This window comes from Rutidosis leptorrhynchoides, chromosome 2 (genome assembly GCF_046630445.1).
Source record: "Rutidosis leptorrhynchoides isolate AG116_Rl617_1_P2 chromosome 2, CSIRO_AGI_Rlap_v1, whole genome shotgun sequence".
NCBI classification, from domain to species: domain Eukaryota; kingdom Viridiplantae; phylum Streptophyta; class Magnoliopsida; order Asterales; family Asteraceae; genus Rutidosis; species Rutidosis leptorrhynchoides.
This window is the reverse complement of record NC_092334.1, coordinates 625,186,111-625,208,394: the sequence shown is the minus strand read 5'-3', so window position 1 is coordinate 625,208,394 and position 22,284 is coordinate 625,186,111. Positions and strand designations below refer to the sequence as shown.

The 22,284-nt window shown below is 33.6% G+C and overlaps 1 protein-coding gene and 2 long non-coding RNA genes across 4 annotated transcripts; 1 reads left to right on the top strand and 2 right to left on the bottom strand.

The window, feature by feature from the left end:
• Window positions 1-5,441: 5,441 nt before the first annotated feature.
• LOC139893599 (dirigent protein 24-like) lies at window positions 5,442-6,566 on the top strand. The gene has a single exon (XM_071876760.1). The coding sequence runs from the start codon at window positions 5,442-5,444 to the stop codon at window positions 6,564-6,566; it is 1,125 nt and encodes a 374-aa protein (XP_071732861.1).
• A 4,192-nt stretch (window positions 6,567-10,758) lies between these two features.
• Window positions 10,759-15,223, bottom strand: LOC139893598 (uncharacterized). Of its 2 annotated transcripts, XR_011774633.1 has the most exons (3): window positions 15,003-15,223; window positions 14,712-14,854; window positions 10,759-10,808 (listed from the first exon to the last, which is right to left on the bottom strand). It is a non-coding gene; the product is annotated as an uncharacterized lncRNA (long non-coding RNA). The 2 variants fall into 2 exon arrangements; XR_011774632.1 differs by lacking the exon at window positions 10,759-10,808 and having other exon boundaries at window positions 14,699-14,854.
• A 3,876-nt stretch (window positions 15,224-19,099) lies between these two features.
• On the bottom strand, window positions 19,100-20,588 carry LOC139893597 (uncharacterized). The gene is made up of 3 exons (XR_011774631.1): window positions 20,146-20,588; window positions 19,728-20,036; window positions 19,100-19,224 (listed from the first exon to the last, which is right to left on the bottom strand). It is a non-coding gene; the product is annotated as an uncharacterized lncRNA (long non-coding RNA).
• Window positions 20,589-22,284: the final 1,696 nt, after the last annotated feature.

The following is a 22,284-nucleotide window of genomic DNA, read 5'->3' as shown; positions in this document are numbered from 1 at the left end:
TTTACAGAAATACAAATAATTATTTAGGTGATCTTCGGTTAATAGTCATGAACCGTGATTGGTATGATGTATATATGAGTTTGATGTATTGAGCATGAATATGAATATGAATATAATATTGTATGATAATGTAACACACCGAGCCCCTAATTTCTAAGACCGCTCCCAACCATTATGTACAACGAACCACCACATCATCACTCCCTCAAAAAGACAAGACTTATTGCTACCGACCATGACATACTTCTCAATAAAGACGGTGACCCCACACATTATTTAATTAATAAACAAACTTTTTTAAAATGAAATACATATTTTTTTATAAAGTGGTATTTTGTATATTTAAAATAAAATTTTAATAATTAATAATTAAAATTATAACATTATATTTGGTTTGGGTTTTTGTTGTAGGTTTATAATAAACTAATGAAATGACTCGTGAAAACACGAGTTTGTTTAAACGAAACAGTTTAATGATATGTTTTTAGGTATTAAGTGAATGTAAATGTTAAAGTCATTTAGTTTATTGCCCCATGGAATCACGGATTCCGACTAAAAAACTTGTCGTTGATTTTACAAACATAAAGTTCGCTCAAAGTTGAATATTTATATTTATATTTTTAATAATAATAATAATTAATAATAATAATAATTATTAATAATAATAAAAAAAATTAAATTTTTTTTAGAAAAATAAAATTACAATTTAGGAGAGATTAATATTTCTTTTTATAAAAGATTTTGTATTATTTTTTTAATTAAATTAATATATAATTATGACATCATCATTAAGGTTAATTTAGCTTAATGATGATGTCATCATTTTAGAGGTTTATTAGACTATATAGAATAGATAGATATATAGATAGATAGATAGATAGATAGATAGATATAAAAATTAGTGATCCAAGTAGAAACGAGACAAAGGCATTTAACAAAAAGTTTAAATTGATCGACAAACCGTCTCACATTCTTTATATGGACAAGTTTCAAAAACTTCACCCCACGACAAAAAAATGACGACTTGCTACTTGTCGCGTCATTTATATTTTGTAAAATGATGGGGAAAAGACAAAACCGTTGGGTCAGGTCTAACAACAACATATAAGTTACCAATCTAATACTCCGTATGATTATATAAGACGGGACGGTTCTTTTCTCAGAACCGAACCGAATGTTCGAGAACCGAACCGAACCGAGATTATATGTTCCAATCCTCGGTCCGAAGTTTTGCTATAAAATAGAACTTGGGACGTAATCGAACCGAGTTAGTTTGGTCCAGTCAGTCCCGTACCATACACACCCCTATTATAAACCTAACGAAGTTTCATTTAAAAATACTTTCTATTTCTATAACTTATCACTGGATTTAAATTATGTTGATGGTCCCTAAACTTTGTACCAAACATCTTTGAAGACCTTACACTAATTTTTTTGATTTCGTTGACTCCAATCTTTTAACGTATTTCTTGAATAACTCAGGATTTAACAATCGTTAAATTGATGAACGTAAATTATTAAATTATATTAGTATATTATTATATTTCTATCCATTGACTTCACTCTATTTAGATACTGTGTTATCCATAAATTTTGTATCAGACTACTCTATATTCCGATGAATAATATTCATGAATAGTAATTTTGTTGTTGTCCTTGATATGTACGATTATAAATGTACGGAACGAAACTATTTTTGCAGCAACGCGCGGTCCCATAACACTCGTTATGTTAACATTATTGATTATAAATATATACGAATAGTAAAAATTATAAATTAATATTTCTATTATTTTTTTTTTTGGTAAAGAAAATTACTGGGTAAATATATTAATAACAAAAGATTTACAAGAGGAACAAAAGTATCACTATGGATACAAACACGGATACAAGATCCACAACCAAACTAGCACTTAGCTAAAACAACTAAACACTAGCACTATCAGGAATGACCAGCACTAAGTTTTTTTTTGAACGGCTTAATTTTATAAGGTGTTACTCCTAGCAAGACGCTAGAAAAAACACAAAACAAATTACAATGGCTTTAACCGCCATGAGTTCCAATCAAGATTACATTGTTAGAGTGTAAACCCCGTAGGACTAATATTATCAATAATATTTACCGGGTTTACACTCTAACATACATGAGCTTCTACTAACGATTCAACTAAAGGAAAAAACGCGAATCGAATCAAATAACAAAATTTTCTTCAAAGTACTCAGGCCGAAGATAGTCTCGTTGCGAAATCTCCAAATAAACCATAAAGAAGTCACAATGATGACATATAACCTGTTCTTGATCTCCTTACTTTTGTTCCATGCTACAAGCCAAAAGAGCCATTGTTGCAAATTATCGAAAATCGGAAAGCGGACATCCACCCAAATACTAATAGCCCTCCATAATTGTTTAGGAAGATGACATTCGAAAAAACGTGACTAACCGATTCTGGAGATTGACCACTTATCACACAGTTCAAATCTGCAATATCAATTCCCCTGTTTGAACAATTGAGTCTAGAAGGTAATCGATCGTTGGCTAGTCTCCAAGCGAATATATTAATCTTTCGAGGGATCAACTTACACCATTTAGTAGAAAATTTAGCGATGGAAAGAACCAAGTCGTCAATGAACTTGCGCGTAGAACTTACCTCAAATTGACCATCTTCACTTATAATCCATTCCCACGAATCCTCGACACCTGACAAAGAAATGTCGTTAATTTCCGCAACCATGGACTGCAGTAGAGCTGCATTCCTAGAACCGATATGCGCACTGGACCATTCCCATCTCCAATCACTGTTAACAAACCGCTCCGCAACTAAACAATCTTTGTTGGATTCCAAATGATATAGTCTAACATATTTAGATTTCAGTGACCCATTCCCTAACCAGTTATCAACCCAAAAGCGAGTATTCAAACCATTCCCAAGTTTAACACGAAGCACATTATCAGGGATGGTACCATTACTTTTGGGTTTGGCATAACTTGATGATAGAAACCCAAACACTCGAACCATACACTCGAGAACCATCCAAACCAGCCTTGTTTCCATAAATAGCTTCAAACACTTGCAGCTCCGTCCTATCCTTTTTTATTAAAAAGACGACCTTCCAGGACGACATGTCGTCCGATAAAATATGACGCGAAATTTTGTGCCTTTTGGAACCAAATTTTTCCCGGAAAATTAAAAAAAATGAATATTACTTTTAGGGACATTTCGTCCCTAAAAAGTCGTCCGAAAAAAAAGTTAAAGATTTCAGAAAAGTTGGTCAAGAAGCATTTTGTTTTGTAGATTAGTGGACTTTTCGGGACGACATTTTTTCGTCCCGAAAAGTGTCGTCCCTATAAGTGCTTGTTCTTGTAGTGATGTAATATACTGATGCCGCAAAAACAAGCTTAGCTTCAATGATACAAGTAATATTTCTACTTGCTGAGGAAGTATCCTCTTCCACAATCTCTTTCCACTTCCCACTTAACTGCATACGAACCTCATTCTGGACACGACTCCAAACTTGAGACGCAGATCGACATTCAAATAATAGATGGTTATGCGAATCCGGTTCATCTTTACACAACACACACTCCATAGCTCTAGCCGTATTAATCTCCCATTGCTTTAGCTTATCTTGAGTCTTAAGACGTTCACCGACAAGGAGCCACACAAGAAAAGCATGTCCCGGGATACAATACGAAAACCAAACAATTGCATACTAAGCTACAATATTACCCCGTGGCCGTATTGCATTACAGGCCCTATTAATACCATACAGAGGTAGAACAACCATTACCCAATTTGTGGAAAAAATTATCACGCACAACATGCCTTACTTGAAGGATTTTTCGCTAGTTACAACTAGCGTTGGCAGTGACGGATGCTTCCCAAAACTGATCTTGTGAAAGCCTATGAGTATTGATCCATCACACCCATAATGACTGTTTGTGAAACAAGATGTTGAGTAGAAATTAGAGCAATGTTCCAGTACTTCAACCGTTTAAAAGTCAAGTCCACCTTCATCCTTTGGCAAACAAAGAGTATTCCATTTCACCTTTCATACCTCTCTGGCATTACAAGAACCAGCGCATCAACACTTCAATCTCTTATATGATAGCATCCGGCAAAATAAACACCGACGCCCAATAAACATGCATATCCTAAAGAACCGAGATGATGAGTTGAACTCTGCCCGCAAAAGAAAGAAACTTATTCTTCTAGTCTTCTGTTCTACTCTTCACTAGATCAACAAGGAATTTGCAATCACGATACATTAGCCGAGTGGAGATAAGGAGAACCCTTAGATAGCTAACCGACAGGTGACCTTCTTCAAAACGAAGAGTTGCAAATATCATATTCTTGATACCAGTTGATGTGAGGAAGAGGTATCAAGCCACATATACGGGCCTTTGCTTTTGCCTCTCCAACCGATGTGGGAAAAGGGGTGAAGGTCACCCCAACAATCCCCCCCCCCCCCCTGAGAAAAAGGCCACACTTTGGGAAGGCTCAGCCGCTCGGAATCAGCCCAGACCATAATTTGACGTCTTCCAATGCATCACTAATAATCTTAACGGAACCATGATCTGCTGTAGCAAATATGAAAGACCGTCGGCGAAACAAAGGTTTACAATTTGTTGCTCACTGCAATTTGGATGATACCTGAACACGTCAGTTTTTCATTAATATATCGCTTTAACAACAATCTTAACACTTCCATAACTAATGTTTCATTGGTTAATTGAATGATGAATGATGAATAACGAAATTTTATTGGTTAATTGAATTTTAGATTTGAAATTGAAAGTATGTATAGAGCAAACTGCTCGCTCTCACTTTAAAGGAGGTCCAAAAAAATACTTACAATAAAGCAAACAACCTTTATTGCAAATTTGCAATGCGTATGTATTTAAGGATTCGTTCAAACTACCGTGTGTTTACTCAATTGTATTCTAACAAACAAATAGTTCTTAACAACTACGGAGTAACTAAATTAAAAATACCATATTTGAACTGACCCATGAAATAAATCCGCAAATTTGCGAGTCTTGAACGGGTAAGAATAATAATAAAAATAACTATATTGAATAGTATAGTTGTCCACTGTCATATGTGTTTGTTTAAAAATCATCATCATAATATCATAATAATAAATAATAACGTAAGAAACTAGATAAAATATGTATTCAGAGAATAAAATTAAATAAAATGATGTATCTGTACGTTTATGGATGTTTTCTTTTCATTAAACTAAACAAACCAAAGTACTGAGTTGTTCAATTAGACCAAATGTGTGTATAAAGCAGTAGTTGTTTACCCAAAACACCCCAAACCAAACAACTCCATTTCTCATCATCACAAATAACCACTATATATACCCATATATGCATACATTCCATTTCATAAAAACAACACACATCTTCCCTTTTCCCGTTACAAAAAAACATTCAAATGGCCAATACCAAGCTATCCATTTCTACCATTCTCAAAACCACATTTTGTATCTTTCTGCTAGCTGTTTCTCTACAATGTTCCGATGCGGCCCGCGTTTTGATAGATACGACAGATGACGTATCTCCTGTCTCCCCCGTTCCGACCAACCAACCAAACACAAATGGTCCAATAGACGAAATCGACAACCCCGTGGAAGACCCTACACCTACACTACCAAATGGTCCAATTCCAACAACCGTAGCACCTGCACCAGTCGTGGACCCCACTGTCCCTCTACCAACTAATGTAGCACCTACAGTCAACGCACCTGCCACTAATGTGGCACCAGTGGCCACCCCTGTAGGTGCCACACCCACAGGAGGCTCGGGAGCCGTTGGTGCCACAGGTGGTGGTGCTGTTGCAGGTGTTGAACACCCGACTTTGAGTTTTTTCATGCACGATGTTTTAGGTGGGTCTCATGCTACAAGCAGGGTGGTTACCGGAATCGTAGCCAGTTCAAACGCTAACGCGGTTCCTTTCTCTACTCCCAACAGCCAAGTTTTCCCAATCACTAATGGAGTCCCGTTAAACAATATTAACGGTATAGTCAATAACAACAACCTCCCGTTCTTAGCCGGTTTCACCGGTAACAACTACCAAAACAACCCAAATTCCAACACCGTCCTCCAAAACACCGGCAACAACAACGTTGTCAAAGGAGGAAATAACTTACCGTTCGTTTCAGCCGGTCAACTTCCAGCTGGAATAACCCTCGAACAACTCATGTTCGGGTCCATCACCGTTATTGACAATGAACTAACCGAAGGACACGAGCTTGGTACCGGTGTTCTTGGCCGTGGACAAGGGTTCTACCTTTCGAGCTCATTGGATGGAAGTAGTCACACTTTCGCACTCACAACACTTTTTCACGGTAGCGATCACGAGGTGGACGATTCAATCAGCTTTTTCGGGGTCCACCGAACAGCTTCTGAGATATCACATATTGCTGTGATTGGTGGAACTGGGAAATACGAAGAAGCGAAAGGTTACGCGACGATTGAGAGTCTGCCTCAAGTGAATGATCATACTACTGATGGCGTTGAAACCATTGTTCATGTGAATATCTACCTAACAACACCATAAGTTACAAGCTTGTTTAAATTTGTGCTTTGTGATTCTAGCTTTTGTGTTTATAGTGCTTTCTTCTTCATATATTTGTAACTTGGAGTGATCTGTAATTGAAATGTGTTTCTGAATTTTACCAAATGGTTTTTTAAACATCATCACTATGTATACACAAACCACTTATTACACAAAACTTTTATCAAGAACCAAACTTGAGCATATTCACACTCAAATATATAAAAGAGTGAAAATATTTAATGCTGCTATTGTAACACCCACTTATTCTAATCAGTAAGTCATGCCAAGTTTGGGTCTTTTTAATAGTTTTAAAACTTAAGGGACTGGATGTGTAAAATAAATAAAGACGGGTTTTAAACAGGAATTGAGATCTGGAAGTCTCATTCCTTCCAAATCATTCTAGAGTATTATCCCTTTTAGTGAGAGAAAGGAAAACCTAGTGAGAGGAAGCTCTAATTGGTGAAGAAGGTGGTGATTATTACACAAATTAGTGTGTAGTTTGGTGTTTTCAGCTACTAGTTATCATTTTGGTACTAGAGGTAACCCTAAATCCGAATTCTATTATTTGATTTTTACTTTGGTGTTAGGGTTTGAGTTATTGGTGATGATAAACCCTTAAATCTTGAGGATTTGGGTTTAATGAGTCTAGTAATTGGGTATGAAACCCTTGAATGTAGGTATTTGATGAAATGACGAATTTTAGATAAATTGGTCATTGAGTTAGATATTGAATTGTTATATAACTTGTGTTGGTGGTTTTGATGACTCATAAGACTAGTTTTGTGTGTCAAAACTGATTGTTGATTTTGAGTTGAGTCAAAATTAGGGTTTATGTTATGTTTTAGTGTAACACGTACTTGTGTACTTGCTTTGTGATATTAAAGTGTTTTGTAAGCATAATCACCATGGTAAGAGTGATTATGAAGTTAACCCTATGTTGGGTTAAATGTTGACAAAGTGTAATTTGGGCTAAATGGCACTAGTAGGTGTGAGTTTTGGTAAGAATTGGTTAATAAGCTAGATTGTTATATTTAGTTTTTTTATGTGTTGCTTGTAATAGGTGAATTACGTCAGCGGTAGCGGAACAAAGGGACGTTGTTGCGTGAAACTCAAGGCGAGTACAATGATTATATATGTGTGTACATAGGTGGCCGGTTGTGTGATAGTGAAATAACCGTTCGTCGGGGTTCACTAAATATCGTTCGTCGATAAGCACATGATAATTATAGAGTAATGACCGTTCGTCGGGTACACTATGGGTCGTATGTCGACAGTGATGTTTGAGGTGATGAGGTGAATAGACCGTTCGTCGGTTTCGCTAAAAGTCGTTCGTCGACATGTGGTAGATGATTCCGGTTGTAACCGAATGTCGGTTTACTTAGAGTCATGCGTCGACGTGGAATCATGAGTATGATTAATCATATGTGCTTGTTTATTGTAGTGTAGACTTTGTGTTGGTATATGTTAAACTTGTAGTGTAAGTGTTAATACATATGTGATTATATATTTGGCGATTTATGCGTGTTGCGTTAATACTATGAGTGCGTGTATATACTTATGTATGTATGTATATATTTGTTGTATTCACTAACCTTTGTAAGCTTACTCTTTTCGTTGTATTTCCTTTTTATAGATTCGGATGCGTGAAGGAACAATGGTAAGATGGATGATAGCTTAGTGGGAGTCTTGGTGGAGTAGAGACCTTGATGTGCTTTTGTGAAACTCGGTTAGTTAGGTAGTTTTCCCATGACCATGCTCGATATTTGAGTCTTTTGGGTTGTAATTGTATTGGGTCAAAGTTGTCGTTTTGTCATATATGGGTTGAAGCTACCAAGTGTGGTTTAAAAATGCTAGAAGTAAATTGTGTTTTTGTAAATGTTGTTGTAAACAGGTTTGTAAAGACTGCGTATATGTGAAATGGTAAATGCACTTGTGACATGGTTTGTGTTCACAAAAACTGAATTGCAGCCAGATTATGTATTTTGGTGCGCCGCACAAAATGTATATATAAAAGAAATGTCGTTTTCTGAAAATGTGTCAAGGGTCGTTTCAGCTATATACACCTTTATTGTATACACGTATGATACCTATCTCTATAATCGCATCGTATATACTCTACACCGAGCTTCAATAACAGCTCCTCGAGATGGTGGGTCCCTTGATTGTTACCCTTTTTTCAACAGTAATCCCTACTCTGTACAAAAAGGCTTCAAAAAGCAACCAACTCCATTACAAGCTCATTGAACAAAAAGAATTCACCACTCATTGTGGTTTTGGGTTTTGTTCTTGTTGTTGTTGTTGTGAACAAAAAGAATTCAATTTCTCCAACAATGAAATCCACGTCATCAGACGAGCCACATATGGCTCTTTACCGAGAGTTCATTAACTAAATACGAAAACTTACCTCCATTTCTTTACCATAAAATCCCCATTTATTGAGTACATTAACTAAATACGAAAATTGTTGGCTGTCTTCTGATTCTGACACATAACATCTTAAATGTTCCATGTAACTATATCAGCTTTAGAATGATTTCCTTCGGATGCTAATTTAAAAATTTGAAGTTTATATTGATAAACCTACAGTATTTATAGCACAAAATGTTAGTCTCCAAGTCACGCACAAACGACTATAAAGGAAAAGGATTAAAGTGGTGCTTTGACAAATTAATAGTCAAATGGGTAAACTATTAAGTTAAAAGTTACAAGCAAGTTACAACTTTTGCTTTTGGCCATATAGCTAAATGGCAGTGAATAGACAACCCTTTACTTTTGGCCATATAGTTAAATGGCAGTAAACAGACAATGTTTGTACAGTTTCTTTTTGTAGACTTAAAACAATAATGTATGTAAATTATGTGTGTATGTAAATTATGTGTGTAATATTATTAAGCAAGCGATGAGATCGCTAGCAATTTTCAGCGGCAGAGCGCATTACCTATCCATCTTGTTATCATCAACTACAACATGGGGGGATTAATGTTAGATGGTGGGTTGATTTAACGTACAACATATAGATATACACATTTTTTTTTAAAAAGCAACAAATTTAAATAATTACTCGTATATAAAGAGGTACAGGTCGAGATTACATCCCTTAGAAAGTGAAAACGTTACTGCTATTATTATTAAATTCACAGCTTGACATGATGACATCTTCAAATATAACAGGTGGATACACATTGAAGTTCCTAAAAATTTTATCATGTTTTTTAAAACCCACATTGCTGGTAGAAATAAATAAAATACTCTATAAATATAAATGTGTGTATGTAAATTATGTGTGTAATATTAATTATTAAGCAAGCGATGAGATCGCTAGCAATTTTCAGCGGCAGAGCGCATAACCCATCCATCTTGTTATCATCAACTACAACATGGGGGATTAATGTTACATGGTGGGTTGATTTAACGTACAACATATAGATATACACATTTTTTTTTAAAAAGCAACAAATTTAAATAATTACTCGTATATAAAGAGGTACAGGTCGAGATTACATCCCTTAGAAAGTGAACACGTTACTTGACATGATGACATCTTCGAATATAACAGGTGGATACACATTGAAGTTCCTAAAAATTTTATCATGTTTTTTCAACCCACATTGCTGGTAGAAATAAATAAAATACTCTATAAATATAAATACTTAGCAAAGAAAACCTTGTGTCCTTGTGTAAACCTTGTGTCCTTGTGGTAGGATATCTACTAGTTAATCAATAATAACGTAAACCATCTTATCAAAGAAAACCTTGTGTCCTTGTGGTAGGACGTAGGTGGAAAACACACGCTAATCACTCCTACGACCCCTTTTGAACCCGTACACCGTTGTAACATCATTCCTTGCATCACTCTAGTACCTATCTACTAGTTGATCAATAGTAACGTAAACCATCTTATCAAAGAAAACCTTGTGTCCTTGTGGTAGGATGCAGGTGGGAAACACACGCTAATCACTCCTGGGACCCTTTTGAACCCGTACACCGTTGTAACATCAAAACTAAAGAATGGTGGTACCATATGAGCGTAGAGCGTTTGTCCATTACCTTCAACAATAAGAAGTGTCCCATATATCGCTATAGCAACATCTTGTTCGAGGTAACTCAGCTCACCTAAATTGATAGTAGCTAAAGGAAACCCTTCTCGCGTCGTTTCTTCAAAAGTCACTTTGATGATGTCTTCTTCTGCCGTTGCTAGCTTGTATATGGCATTTGAGACTGAGGCGTACTCACCGGCTTCTCCTGATTCACATGGAAAAAATATTACAAGTATGATATTAGCTTGTAGATGGCATTTATGATATTAAGTTCACATTTGTCGTTTTGAAATTCCCATTTGAGGTTAAATTGATAAGGGTTGAATTAATAAAGTCAACATAACAGAAGAGCATTACAAGAAAACATTAAAGGACTAGACAATCACTTTTTGATAATTAAGTGTCATAAAATGAAAAGTCCTATAAAAAGTACATGGTCATCTTCTTCAAAAGATCATCTACAATTGAATACGACTTTGATGGAATTCAAATTTAGCCTTCAAATTTCTTGTTCTAATTTCACTAAATTAGATTTAAACTATCCAAAATAAGCATACTACAAGTTATAATATCATACTTTTGCATGATAGACTTTTGGGTTGGGGGCAAAATAAAAAAACCCCAAATTTTTAACTTAAAAATTTGTTGATCCAAAATTTTGTTAATATATTTATATAATACCAATGAATGAAATGAAGCAAATATTACCGGGTACATTCAAAGTTACTTTGATCAATTCGTCCTGCACCTCTCTTCTAACCTTTTCATCACTGAAGATGTCTTTTATCACCATGCGAGTAACTTGATAATTCTCCATTCTACCAACCTCTCTCAACATCGACTTTAGACCAGCGTTGACACTCTTACAAGCTTATTTCACATTAACAATTTTGACTTCTGCACAGCTGATTATAGCTCCTGAAGCTAACAATTTTTTTTCCGGTTAATATTAATAATCAGAAAAACACCAAAAAAGAAAGGGAGTAAAAAATTCATACTAAAAACTGAGATCCTTCCGTTGTTGTAGATGAATTTGAGAATGGTTTCCAGATTCCAAACTTTGTAATATCTCATTACAACACCAGCTCCAAATGACGTCAATGTCAAAGCTGGACCTAACCCCCGTTTTTATTTTTGAGAGATGAACTTAGTTTTTTGTTTGCTGTTTTTTTCCGAATACATGTCACCACGTTTAGCTTTACGATTTGTGGTACCTGATAAGAAAAGAGTTTTAATAAATTTCAACATTTTAGAAGTAATATTTTTGGATTTAATTGGATATGTTCTTTGTTTTACAAATGGAGTTGCTACTAAATATATAGAGAGGTTTTTCTTCAGGAACAAGAAACGTTTTATAAATTTTTATATAATTATAATTTTACATTTTTTACCTACTAAATAAAAACTTGTAATAATAATTTTACAATCTGCCTTTTAGAAAAAAAAAAAAATAATTTTACGATCTTTTTTATTATTTTCATAATATTTACAAGTGATTTTAAGCCTTAAGTTGCAAAGACATTATTCCGAAGTTGCAAAGACATTATTCGAAGTTGCAAAGACATTATTCGAAGTTGCATAACCATTATTCAAAATTGCATAGCCGTTATTCGAAATTGCATAACCATTATTTGAAATTGTATAAACATTATTTGAAATTGCATGTACATTACTCAAAATTGCACTACCATTATTCATAATTGTATTAACATTATTCAAAATTGCATAGGTATTATCGTTATTCAAAATTGCATAGCTATTATCGAAAATGGACTAGCGATTATTGAAAATTGCATAGCCATTACTCAATATTGCACAGTTAATAATCAAAATTGCATAGCCATTAATCATAATTGCATATACATTATTCAAAATTGCGCAACCATTATTAGAAATTGTATAAACATTATTCAAATATGCAATTTCAAAACATGACTGCAATTTAATATAATGACAATGCAATTTCAAATAATGGCTATGCAACTTTAAATAATGACAATGCAATTTCTTAATGACAATGCAACGTTAAATAAATATCTATGCAATTTCGAATAATAGCTATGCAATTCAGTAAATGCTTATGCAATTTAGAGTAATGACTATGCCAATTTATAAGCAATTTCATTAAATGCCTACGCAATTTCATTATGGCTATGCAATTTCAATTAATGACTGCAATTTCGAATAACGGCTATGCAACTTTCAATAATGACAATGCAATTTCTTAATGACAACGCAACGTTAAATAAATATTTTAAATATTTATGCAATTTCGAATGAGCGAAATTTTGAATAATGAGTGCCATTTCGAAAAATCTCTTAAAACTAAATTCGATTATGAGAAACAGAGAATCGGGTAAGATCCGAAGCCCGCGACCACATAATTGCTGTTGGTGTACGAGAATATATATTTCATTGTATTAGAATTTTAGAAATATAATTGTTGTTGGCATACGAGATACTATATTTCATTGTATTATAATTTTAGAGAAAAATATGCTCAAATTATCATGAATGATACAGAGTATCATATCATATTTATTCAAAACACAAATTTAAATTACCGTATTATTAACATGTGAGAGAATTTACAAATATAATCATTATTTGTGAGTCATAAGGAGTTAAGGACACCCTGTGTAACTTTGGTATGTTTGTGAGTTATAAGGACAACCCTATGTAACTTTGGTAACCACGAGGACTCCTCACCACTACAAAAATGTTATCATTTTTTTTTTCTTTCCTAATGTTATCATTTGTCTTACGTTTATGTTTTGAAACCAATAATTATTTTAACTTGTGACGTTTATATAATAAAAAAGAAACAGTTCACAATGCATTTGTCCATTAAAAGTGTCCTCATTTTTAAAAACTCAAGAACCGTGAAAAAGGAACATAATTAACTATTAACTATGAGTGCCGTCATCCTAAAACACAGGGAGAACCAAAAGGATATCCTCGGGTATCCCGACACACCTACCTTTTACAACGAAGATGGAATTAACGGTAAAGCTTCTAGTATAATAACAACTAGAGCGTAGTATGTAACTTGTACCAAGGTTCTTTTGTTATGTTAAAACTCAAGTTCGTATAGTGGATGACTCCCACTTGACTCTTGGTTCATTTGAAGACTACGAGGTTTGAGGTTCTTTGACTTCCTTATTATGATGTATTTCGTTCAAGATGAGATGCTGCTATCATAATCATTATATAATTTGAGAATATAGAGTTGGGAAATAGTAAGTGGGAGCCATGTTGGTGGTTCGAAGGATTTTATGTTTCATGTTGATTTTCAAGTATTGTTTGATTCTGCATATGCTTATGAAGAGTTATCTTTTGGTAGAGATTGTTTTGAGTTGAGGATTTGTTTGAGGACAAACAAAGGCAAGTGTGGAGAATTTGATTGTTCCGTCTTTTACGCATAATATGGCTCACAAAAGATCAAGTTTAACTATAAATAAATGTTAATCAAGTGCAAATTAACAGCCTAAGTGACGCAGAAACCATGAAAATTATACAAGGTTTTTTTTTTTCATTTTATATAATTCCTTGTATTTATTTATATACGGAGCACTTCAAACTTACGGAGTATATAGTATTTATTTACCATTTCATCTCTCTCCTCAAACCCATACAACTCCACTCCACCAAAAACAGAATTCCGACCAACACTTTTTTATCCGCCCAGATACTGGCTACTTCCCCTACAACCCCGCGGTTTCGGTCTCTTCCGGGATTTTACCGTTTACGTATTTTACAGTTAATTATATTTACTGGGAACATACTCTTTACAATTAATAAAAACTTATACTATACTAATTACATACTATCATCTGTAGTCATTTACTCATTTACTATATCTTAATATATGTAGTAGTTAAGGAGATCTTGTTTGTTTTAATCCCAATACATGAACTTACAGGCGCTTATGCTTGGCCCCTTCGAGTTTAATAAATGATTTGCTTTTCGAAAAAAATATATATGTAGTAGTTATATATAATTAACAAAAATTAAACAAATCAAAAAACTCAATTTACAACAAAAAAATATATACAAAGCAGAAACAGAAATAAATATATGCTCATTTTTAAGACGTGATTTTAATTACCTATTTTAAAGCTCAAGAATACGTCATAGTTGGTAGCTCTTGTGATTGGATGGTGTTGAATCATACACCATTTAAGATTTGCTTTATGTATCTTCATATACCTCATGTTTAATGGAATAAAATTACAGTCGTAGACTTGCAGCCTAAATTGACAGTAAAAACACACGCATTATGCATAAATGCTTTCTAGTAAAAACCCACAATTCACTAATTCAGTATAAGTATAATTATTAAACAATCAGCAAGCTTATAATTAATTATATATGTGTGTATATAAATAAATATACACACCTGATTCATTATCAAAACCCCTAATCGACCTAGATCCATATCTTTAACGGTCATCAATTAAAATAAAATGCGCCGTTAGAATGAAGCTGAGATGAAACTTACCTTGAAATCTTGAATAGTGAAGAATTGAAGATAGACGTAGGGAGGAAGAATGAAGATGAGATGAAAGAAGATGAAGATTAGATCTAGGGTTTCATTTTCCAGATATTTGAGTCGTGAGAGTGAACTGTGAGAAAGTGTGAAACAGGTGTTGAAATTTTAGATCTAGGGTTTAAATGTTTAATTAGACTTTATTGCGCCAATAGTCCTTAATGTTTACCTTTTTTTTTTTTCATTCCAGACATTAAAGTTCTCTTTTTTCATGCTTACCCTTAATGTTTTGATTTGGTTTCAAATTCGTCCCCAAAACTAACATCTGTTAACTCAATACCGTTACTACTGAATCATAGGAGGGCAGTTCGGTTAATTTAGTTTAATAATAATAAACCTAAACTGCAATGTATATGGAAATGTTACTTCATCGGGAACTTTTCAAGAAATCAAAGCAGCCAACCTGTTACTAAAAGACATGGGCATACAAAGCGTAACAACTACCAAGAAAAAAAACTGTGTTTTAAAAATAGATATATCTAAAAGAACATTGACGATCTTAAATATGTACACAAGGAAGAAGCTTTATGCTGAAAGATACGAGTATTATTTTGTGTATGTATTATTTGAATATATTATAAATCAATCAAAACAACATATATATAACAAAAATAAGTCAACAAACTTACTTAGAATATATTCACATGGGCCATCCAAAAGGTAGCACTACAAGGCTTCAAATATGACAACTATAGAGCACCAAAAAAAAAGTCGATGATGTTGAATAAGTAGAATGATCTATAAAAAGAAGAAGATTAAACTGCTATGGCTGCATAGTCTAGGCCACATCAAACTAAAGAACGAGATAATTCGTTTCTACATCATACATCCATAGAATTGTTGGCCAAAAGACTCAAATCCTCCCAAACAACTCAGATATTAAAAAAAAACGAATTTGCTCGTTCGGGAGATGATAGACATAAAGATGTTGCATTATCCAACCCGCCCATTTCTCCACCTCTATTACAATAAAGAGGCTGCATTACAATAACTCCGTTGCCCATTAAAATCGATAGGCCAAAAGCACACCCACAGAAAAGTCAATAACTTTTGTCACGTTGCCTCCACATGATCAGAAAATTCAGTTTGCAGAATATTCATATGTTTGTAAGAAAATGACTTGAGAGCTTTTCTTATAACTAGATGAATGATACAACAAAAAAAATGAGAATAAAAACCAAAATAAGCACTAAACGAAATATATTTGAAAGATTTTGAAGATACTTGTTTTGTCTCACCGAAGCAAAATTATGTTTTTCATAAACATCGAAGTTATGGTAGTCAATTAAGGATATGAATACAAGAATTAAGAACTTAAAATCCATCTAAAAAAACCATGACAAGAGAAAAGGATTTATGACATATAAGAGGGAGGAAACTTATTAGCAAGGATATCAATATCAAGAATTAGGAACTTAGAGATCCATCTAAAGGAACTAAACGCCTTTTCTTTACAATATAATACAAACCTAAAAAACGTATAGATTATTCAGACACATTCCTTACAAACTTCAAATTTACTTAGCAGAATACCAAAAAACTAAATGCAAACCACAGATTGGATGAGTGAAGGTGAGTTAGAAATTAGAAATTAAGGTTGATGATTTATCAGATACGATACCTATGTTACGGTATGCGGTATCCATATGTTATAAAAGACAGACAAGCAAAAGACAATCATACCCTCGTTGGGGCTGCACATGATAGAAAACTAATGGAGATGACTAACAGATTTTAGGGTTGGGGACCAAACTGAAACCAAATTAAAACTTTAAGGGTTGGCATGAAACAAAAAAAGTTTAAGGTATAGTATGAAAAAAGAGTAAACTTTAAGGACCTTTGACATAATTAAGTCGTTTAATTATTTGAATCGTGAACTGATATGATCTATTTGATATTTTGATGGGCTGCAATCTATTTGATATTTTGATGGACCACTAATGGAAACCCAATGGGCCACTATAATAATTAATAATCAGTCTTTTTAACTTCGGATATCGGATTATCCGATTATCCGAAAAATTCGAAAAATCGATTCGAGAATCCGAAAATCCGGATATCCTAATTTTCGGGTATTTTCGGATCGGGCTTTCGAATTATTCGGATTCCGGATTCGGATTCGGATATTATGAACACCCCCTAGCTGTAGGTGCTTCCCAAGACTTTTATTACCAATTGAATGTGATCAACAGACTGTGAAACCCCATTACAACAGACTGAAACACCCCATACATTATACAAAATCACGTCTTAAATATATGATTGATTTGGTAGGTGAATATATATTTAGTTGCATAATGACTGTATAAAACTATTGGTAATAGAAGTCTTGCAATTTTTTTTAAAAAAAAATTACTCCCATATATGTATATGTATGTAATGTTTGTATTTCCAAAATATAAAGTACAAATTTAAGATATATTCACTTACCAACCTGCTTGACATGAATCTTGATACTACTACCAAATACTTATTATGTAAACTGAATGACATGAATCTTGATAAATTAAAGTTGCATATGAATAAAAACAAGAGAAAAGGGTAACGCGCTACGTAATATATTGTATAATGTATATTTGTATTTGTATATAATATTAATAAAAATTTTTAAGTATTGTAAATAATTGAAAATCTTGGATCATATATATATATATATATATATATATATATATATATATATATATATATATATATATATATGGGCATGATCAATGGGGAAGTAACCAATCGGGGGGAAGAGGGGGGAAGCAAATTTTTTTTTCGTTTTTTTTTAAATTTTTTTTCCGGCATCAAGATCACACGAAAATATGAACATTTAGAAGAGACACTTCGTGATGAATGTTATTATTTAGGCGGGAAAACGATCGACAAAAATAACATTCAAGATAATATTGTTCGTGAAGAATATGAACGTTTTTTTCCATGTTTTGTGAAGTAAAATTTAGCCCGATTTAGAGTTTAGGGTTTAGGGTTTATTCCATAGACCCAAAACACCAAACCCTAAACCCTAAACCGTTCGTGTTAAAAACTCAATCTAAATCCTAAATCTAAACCCTAAATCTAAACCCTACACCCTAAATTTCTAAACCCTAATATCTAAACCCTATAAACCCTAATATCTAAACCCTAATATCTAAACCCCAATAGCTAAAACCTCAAAATACGCTCGAAAAACACGATAATTGTTATATATTACTTCTTCGAGCGTTTTTCCGTCAAAATAAAAACATTTATCACAAAGTGTCTCTACTAAATGTTCATATTTTCATCTCATCTATAATATTCGTGAACAAAGTTTTTTCAAAAAACGAAAAAAAAAAAAGTTTTTGCTTCCCCCCGAATGGTTACTTCCCTCTTGATCCTACCACTATATATATATATATATATATATATATATATATATATATATATATATTGGAAATTAAGGCATTTGAATGTTATATTTCTAATAATTATTTCTATGTTCTATGAATTGTTTAAAATGAAAGTCAAAAGTTAGTAACATCAAATTTCACCAATGTTTTATGTAACTGGATGTTGATAGTACTACATTGCATGTATATGAGTATATGAAGAAAAGAGAGATTATAAGACATGGTAGGTGGGGAATGGATACATTTGTAATTTCTTGATAGGTGAAAAAAAGAAAAGGGAAAAGAAAAGAATTGTGTGAGTGTAGTTTGGTGTGAATAGGAACGAAATTGTGTTTGAGCCAATAAAATGGAAACACCTCAACTCTTGTAAATAGCATATATGATGATAATATATACAAATAGAAAATACTATAAACTAGAAATGAGTCGGGCCGCACGTTGTCGCGGCTTGGTGACGGTCTGTATTCGTGTAAGCACGATGTGGTGTTCGTTTGTAGTATTGATAAGGCCGTATAATCAGAATAGATACATCAATATTATAGCCAACATCAAAGTTATTGATACATTTAGATAGTGTCTTTATAATGTCCTGTATAGCTACTTAGTACCAGCAATACATTTTCACAATAATGAAAAATTGTGTTCCTCGTTATGAGTTGCTATTCCCTTTTCTTTCTTCATACTTGTGCTTCCTTCAGCTACAACAATGAAGATGTGTTGTGTTAGTGTGTAGTTGTGATATAATTATTATTGCTTCTAAGTGTTGGTTTTGGGAGATGGTGTTCACGTTAGCTGTTTTTGGTTTGTTTATTCTATGAAGGGCTGCTTCTAGACATTGTAATAGCCAAATATAGCTCAATTTGGAAGATAATACATACCTATCGATTGAAATAAGCTGAAATAAGCATCAACCATAAAATGTATTACCGTTACGAAGACCACAAACGAATAACAGATTTAAACCTGAATGAAAATTCCAGATAAAATCGTATAAATTATCCTCCATATAATTTAAATGGTTCCTGCTCATTCACATAATTGTTTTATTTTTAGTTTAACTAAAGACATGGCAAAAACAAAGAGACGGGAGTCGTGCCATAGCTAAAATGGACTGGAATGTAAATCAACCCTTTCACCCTCAATTTGAAGTGAAGGCAAACATAACTACCAACGAATATAAACTTAAAAATGATCAAGTTACCTTCATTAAATTCAAATACTCTATCTTCAGGTTCAATTGTTTGGCCTAGTACAGTTAAAACAATATTTCTTTTGCGTAACTTCCATTTAGAACAACAAAAATTCATCTAGCGATTTCTAACCTGACTCAGATCACATTCCCACTCACTCATCATGCAAAATCTTCAATGACTCATATAGAGTTTTTTGTAGCAATTCTGACACGTACAAGCCTTTATGTTGAGGTAACATATATGTCTTTTTGTCTCTCTTATATTCCATGTGTGAAAAGGAAAATTAGAGAACAAATTTGACCAAATACAACCACCACCTACAGGAAGAAAAATAACTATTTTCTATAAGATTTAGATTAATTATAAACTCGAATTGAAAAATTTTAAAACGTGTTATCGAAATAGTATGGAACTATAAATTTATACCTTCTTTTTGGTTGTCCAAGTGAACAAATTCACAAAGAACCTCTCAACCTAAATCTTCACCTTCAACATGCATGGGGTCCTCTAATCTACAGGTAAATCTGTTAGAACGAAATACAGTTATTAGAAAAGATTACTTAACAGTAGGGAAAATAGTTTAAACAAATAAATTAAATTATTAAAACATGTAACTAAGATAGAATATGTAAGATCGCATAGCCCAAACACAATGTCCTGCAATATAAGCCCAAGAGTCCATCCTTTTTCTAAAACCAATTGGTATTAGAGAGACTTACCCTTAGACTTATATACATACATTTGTTTTTGTCTCCCTCCTATGTGGGATAGGTTTGCACCCCAACAATCCTCCCCTCAAACCGAAACCACATCACCGAGCCTCCCCTTCAACGATACTCCCGCCATCTTATATCACCGGTCTCTTTTCTTTCACTTTTCTTTCACTACCGGGACACGCCTCTTATACCGCCGATCTCTTTCTTTCACTTTTCTTTCACCATCGGGACACGCCGCACTTCCACGCCTTGGAAAGGAAGACTTTCGATATAAGGCACCATGACTCAATTATCGTTGGCAAACTGAGGGGTGTGCCATGTCGCACCGTGCGTTCAGGGGTGCGCCACCATCGTCCACCATATCGGGCTATAGCCTAGCTCTGATGCCATTTGTAAGATCGCATAGCCCAAACACAATGTCCTGTAATATAAGCCCAAGAGTCCATCCTTTTCTAAAACCAATTGGTATTAGAGGGACTTCCCCTTAGACTTATATGCATACATTTGTTTTTGTCTCCCTCCTATGTGGGATAGGTTTGCACCCCAACAGAATATTATGTGATTAAGAATATCAATTGCATTACAACAGCACAACTAAACCTTCCAAAGAGTAACTACTTACTTTCATCAATTTGTCTTATATACATTATCAAACTTAAGAAACATTACTTTTCGGTCCATTATTTGAGCAATAAAGAAATTATCATCAATGTGGTATAATAACAAAAGCTGCAATGAAAAATTTTAAGAGATCATATGCATTAAGTTATATTATGCGAAACTCAGCAAAACCATTTGATCCATTCCTGTACAAAGTCACCCTAGTTTTGAAAAGTAAACAAAAACAACAAAGCACCTGCATATAATCGACTACAAAATATAAACAGAAGTAAACAAAACAATAAAAAAAATGAAATTGGAAATTAAGAACAAAGAACAAAAAATCACCTACATGTGTCGATTATGGAAACCTTAAGCAGCCTGCATAAAACGATAAGAAAAAGGTACCTGTATACAATCGACTACAATACCTAAATAGAAGTAAACAAAACAATTAAAAAATAAGAAATTGAAGTTTAAGAATACATAACAAAATGATCACTTACATTCAGGTGTCGATTATGAAATCTTAAGCAACAACACCACTAAAGATGACGATTTGACGTGAGTAGCTTGAAAGAGACATTTGAACTATAAATATTCAAACAATTCAAAGAAACCGAGTAAAAGTAACAGACCTTCAACACAGCAAAGGTCTGAAATTGACGAAACAAATTGAAACCCTAATATTTATGTCAATCGCAATCACATTACAAAGAGGCGGGAATCGGTGAAGCAATTACATCATACCCTGATTTGATCTGGTTGTTAAGCAGAAGAAAGAAAGAAATTAATTTTTTTTTTCTGGATCGCAGTACCGACCGCAGTACCGACCGAAAGATGAAAAGGAAGGAATCCGTGTTCGAGTTAAACCCTAGTTTGTGTTCGTAGTTGAGCAGAAAGAAGGAAGAAATAAATGAACGGGGTGTTTATTTTTCTGAAGGGTTAAGGAAGATCTGTCGTTTTTAAGAGTTTTTAAAAGAATTATCTATATCTATAAATCTATATATCTAATTTAATTAGATATATAAATAAAATTTGATATATGACAGGAGTGCGCATAATGTGCATTCACCCGGTACCAAATCCCGCGCTTGGGGGTTTGATTACTCGAGGTTTTACCTTCTATAGAGGAGCCAATGTGCTCGTTCATAGGAAGGTTTCCTTGCTTACCAAAAAAAAAAATCTATCTATCTAATAAACAAAACCTTGTAGCACTATTCATCAATAGTGATTAGAGGTATTTTCG

Coding starts and splice junctions, on each gene's coding strand:
- LOC139893599 (XM_071876760.1), top strand. CDS start 5,442: ATGGCCAATACCAAGCTATCCATTTCTACCATTCTCAAAACCACATTT.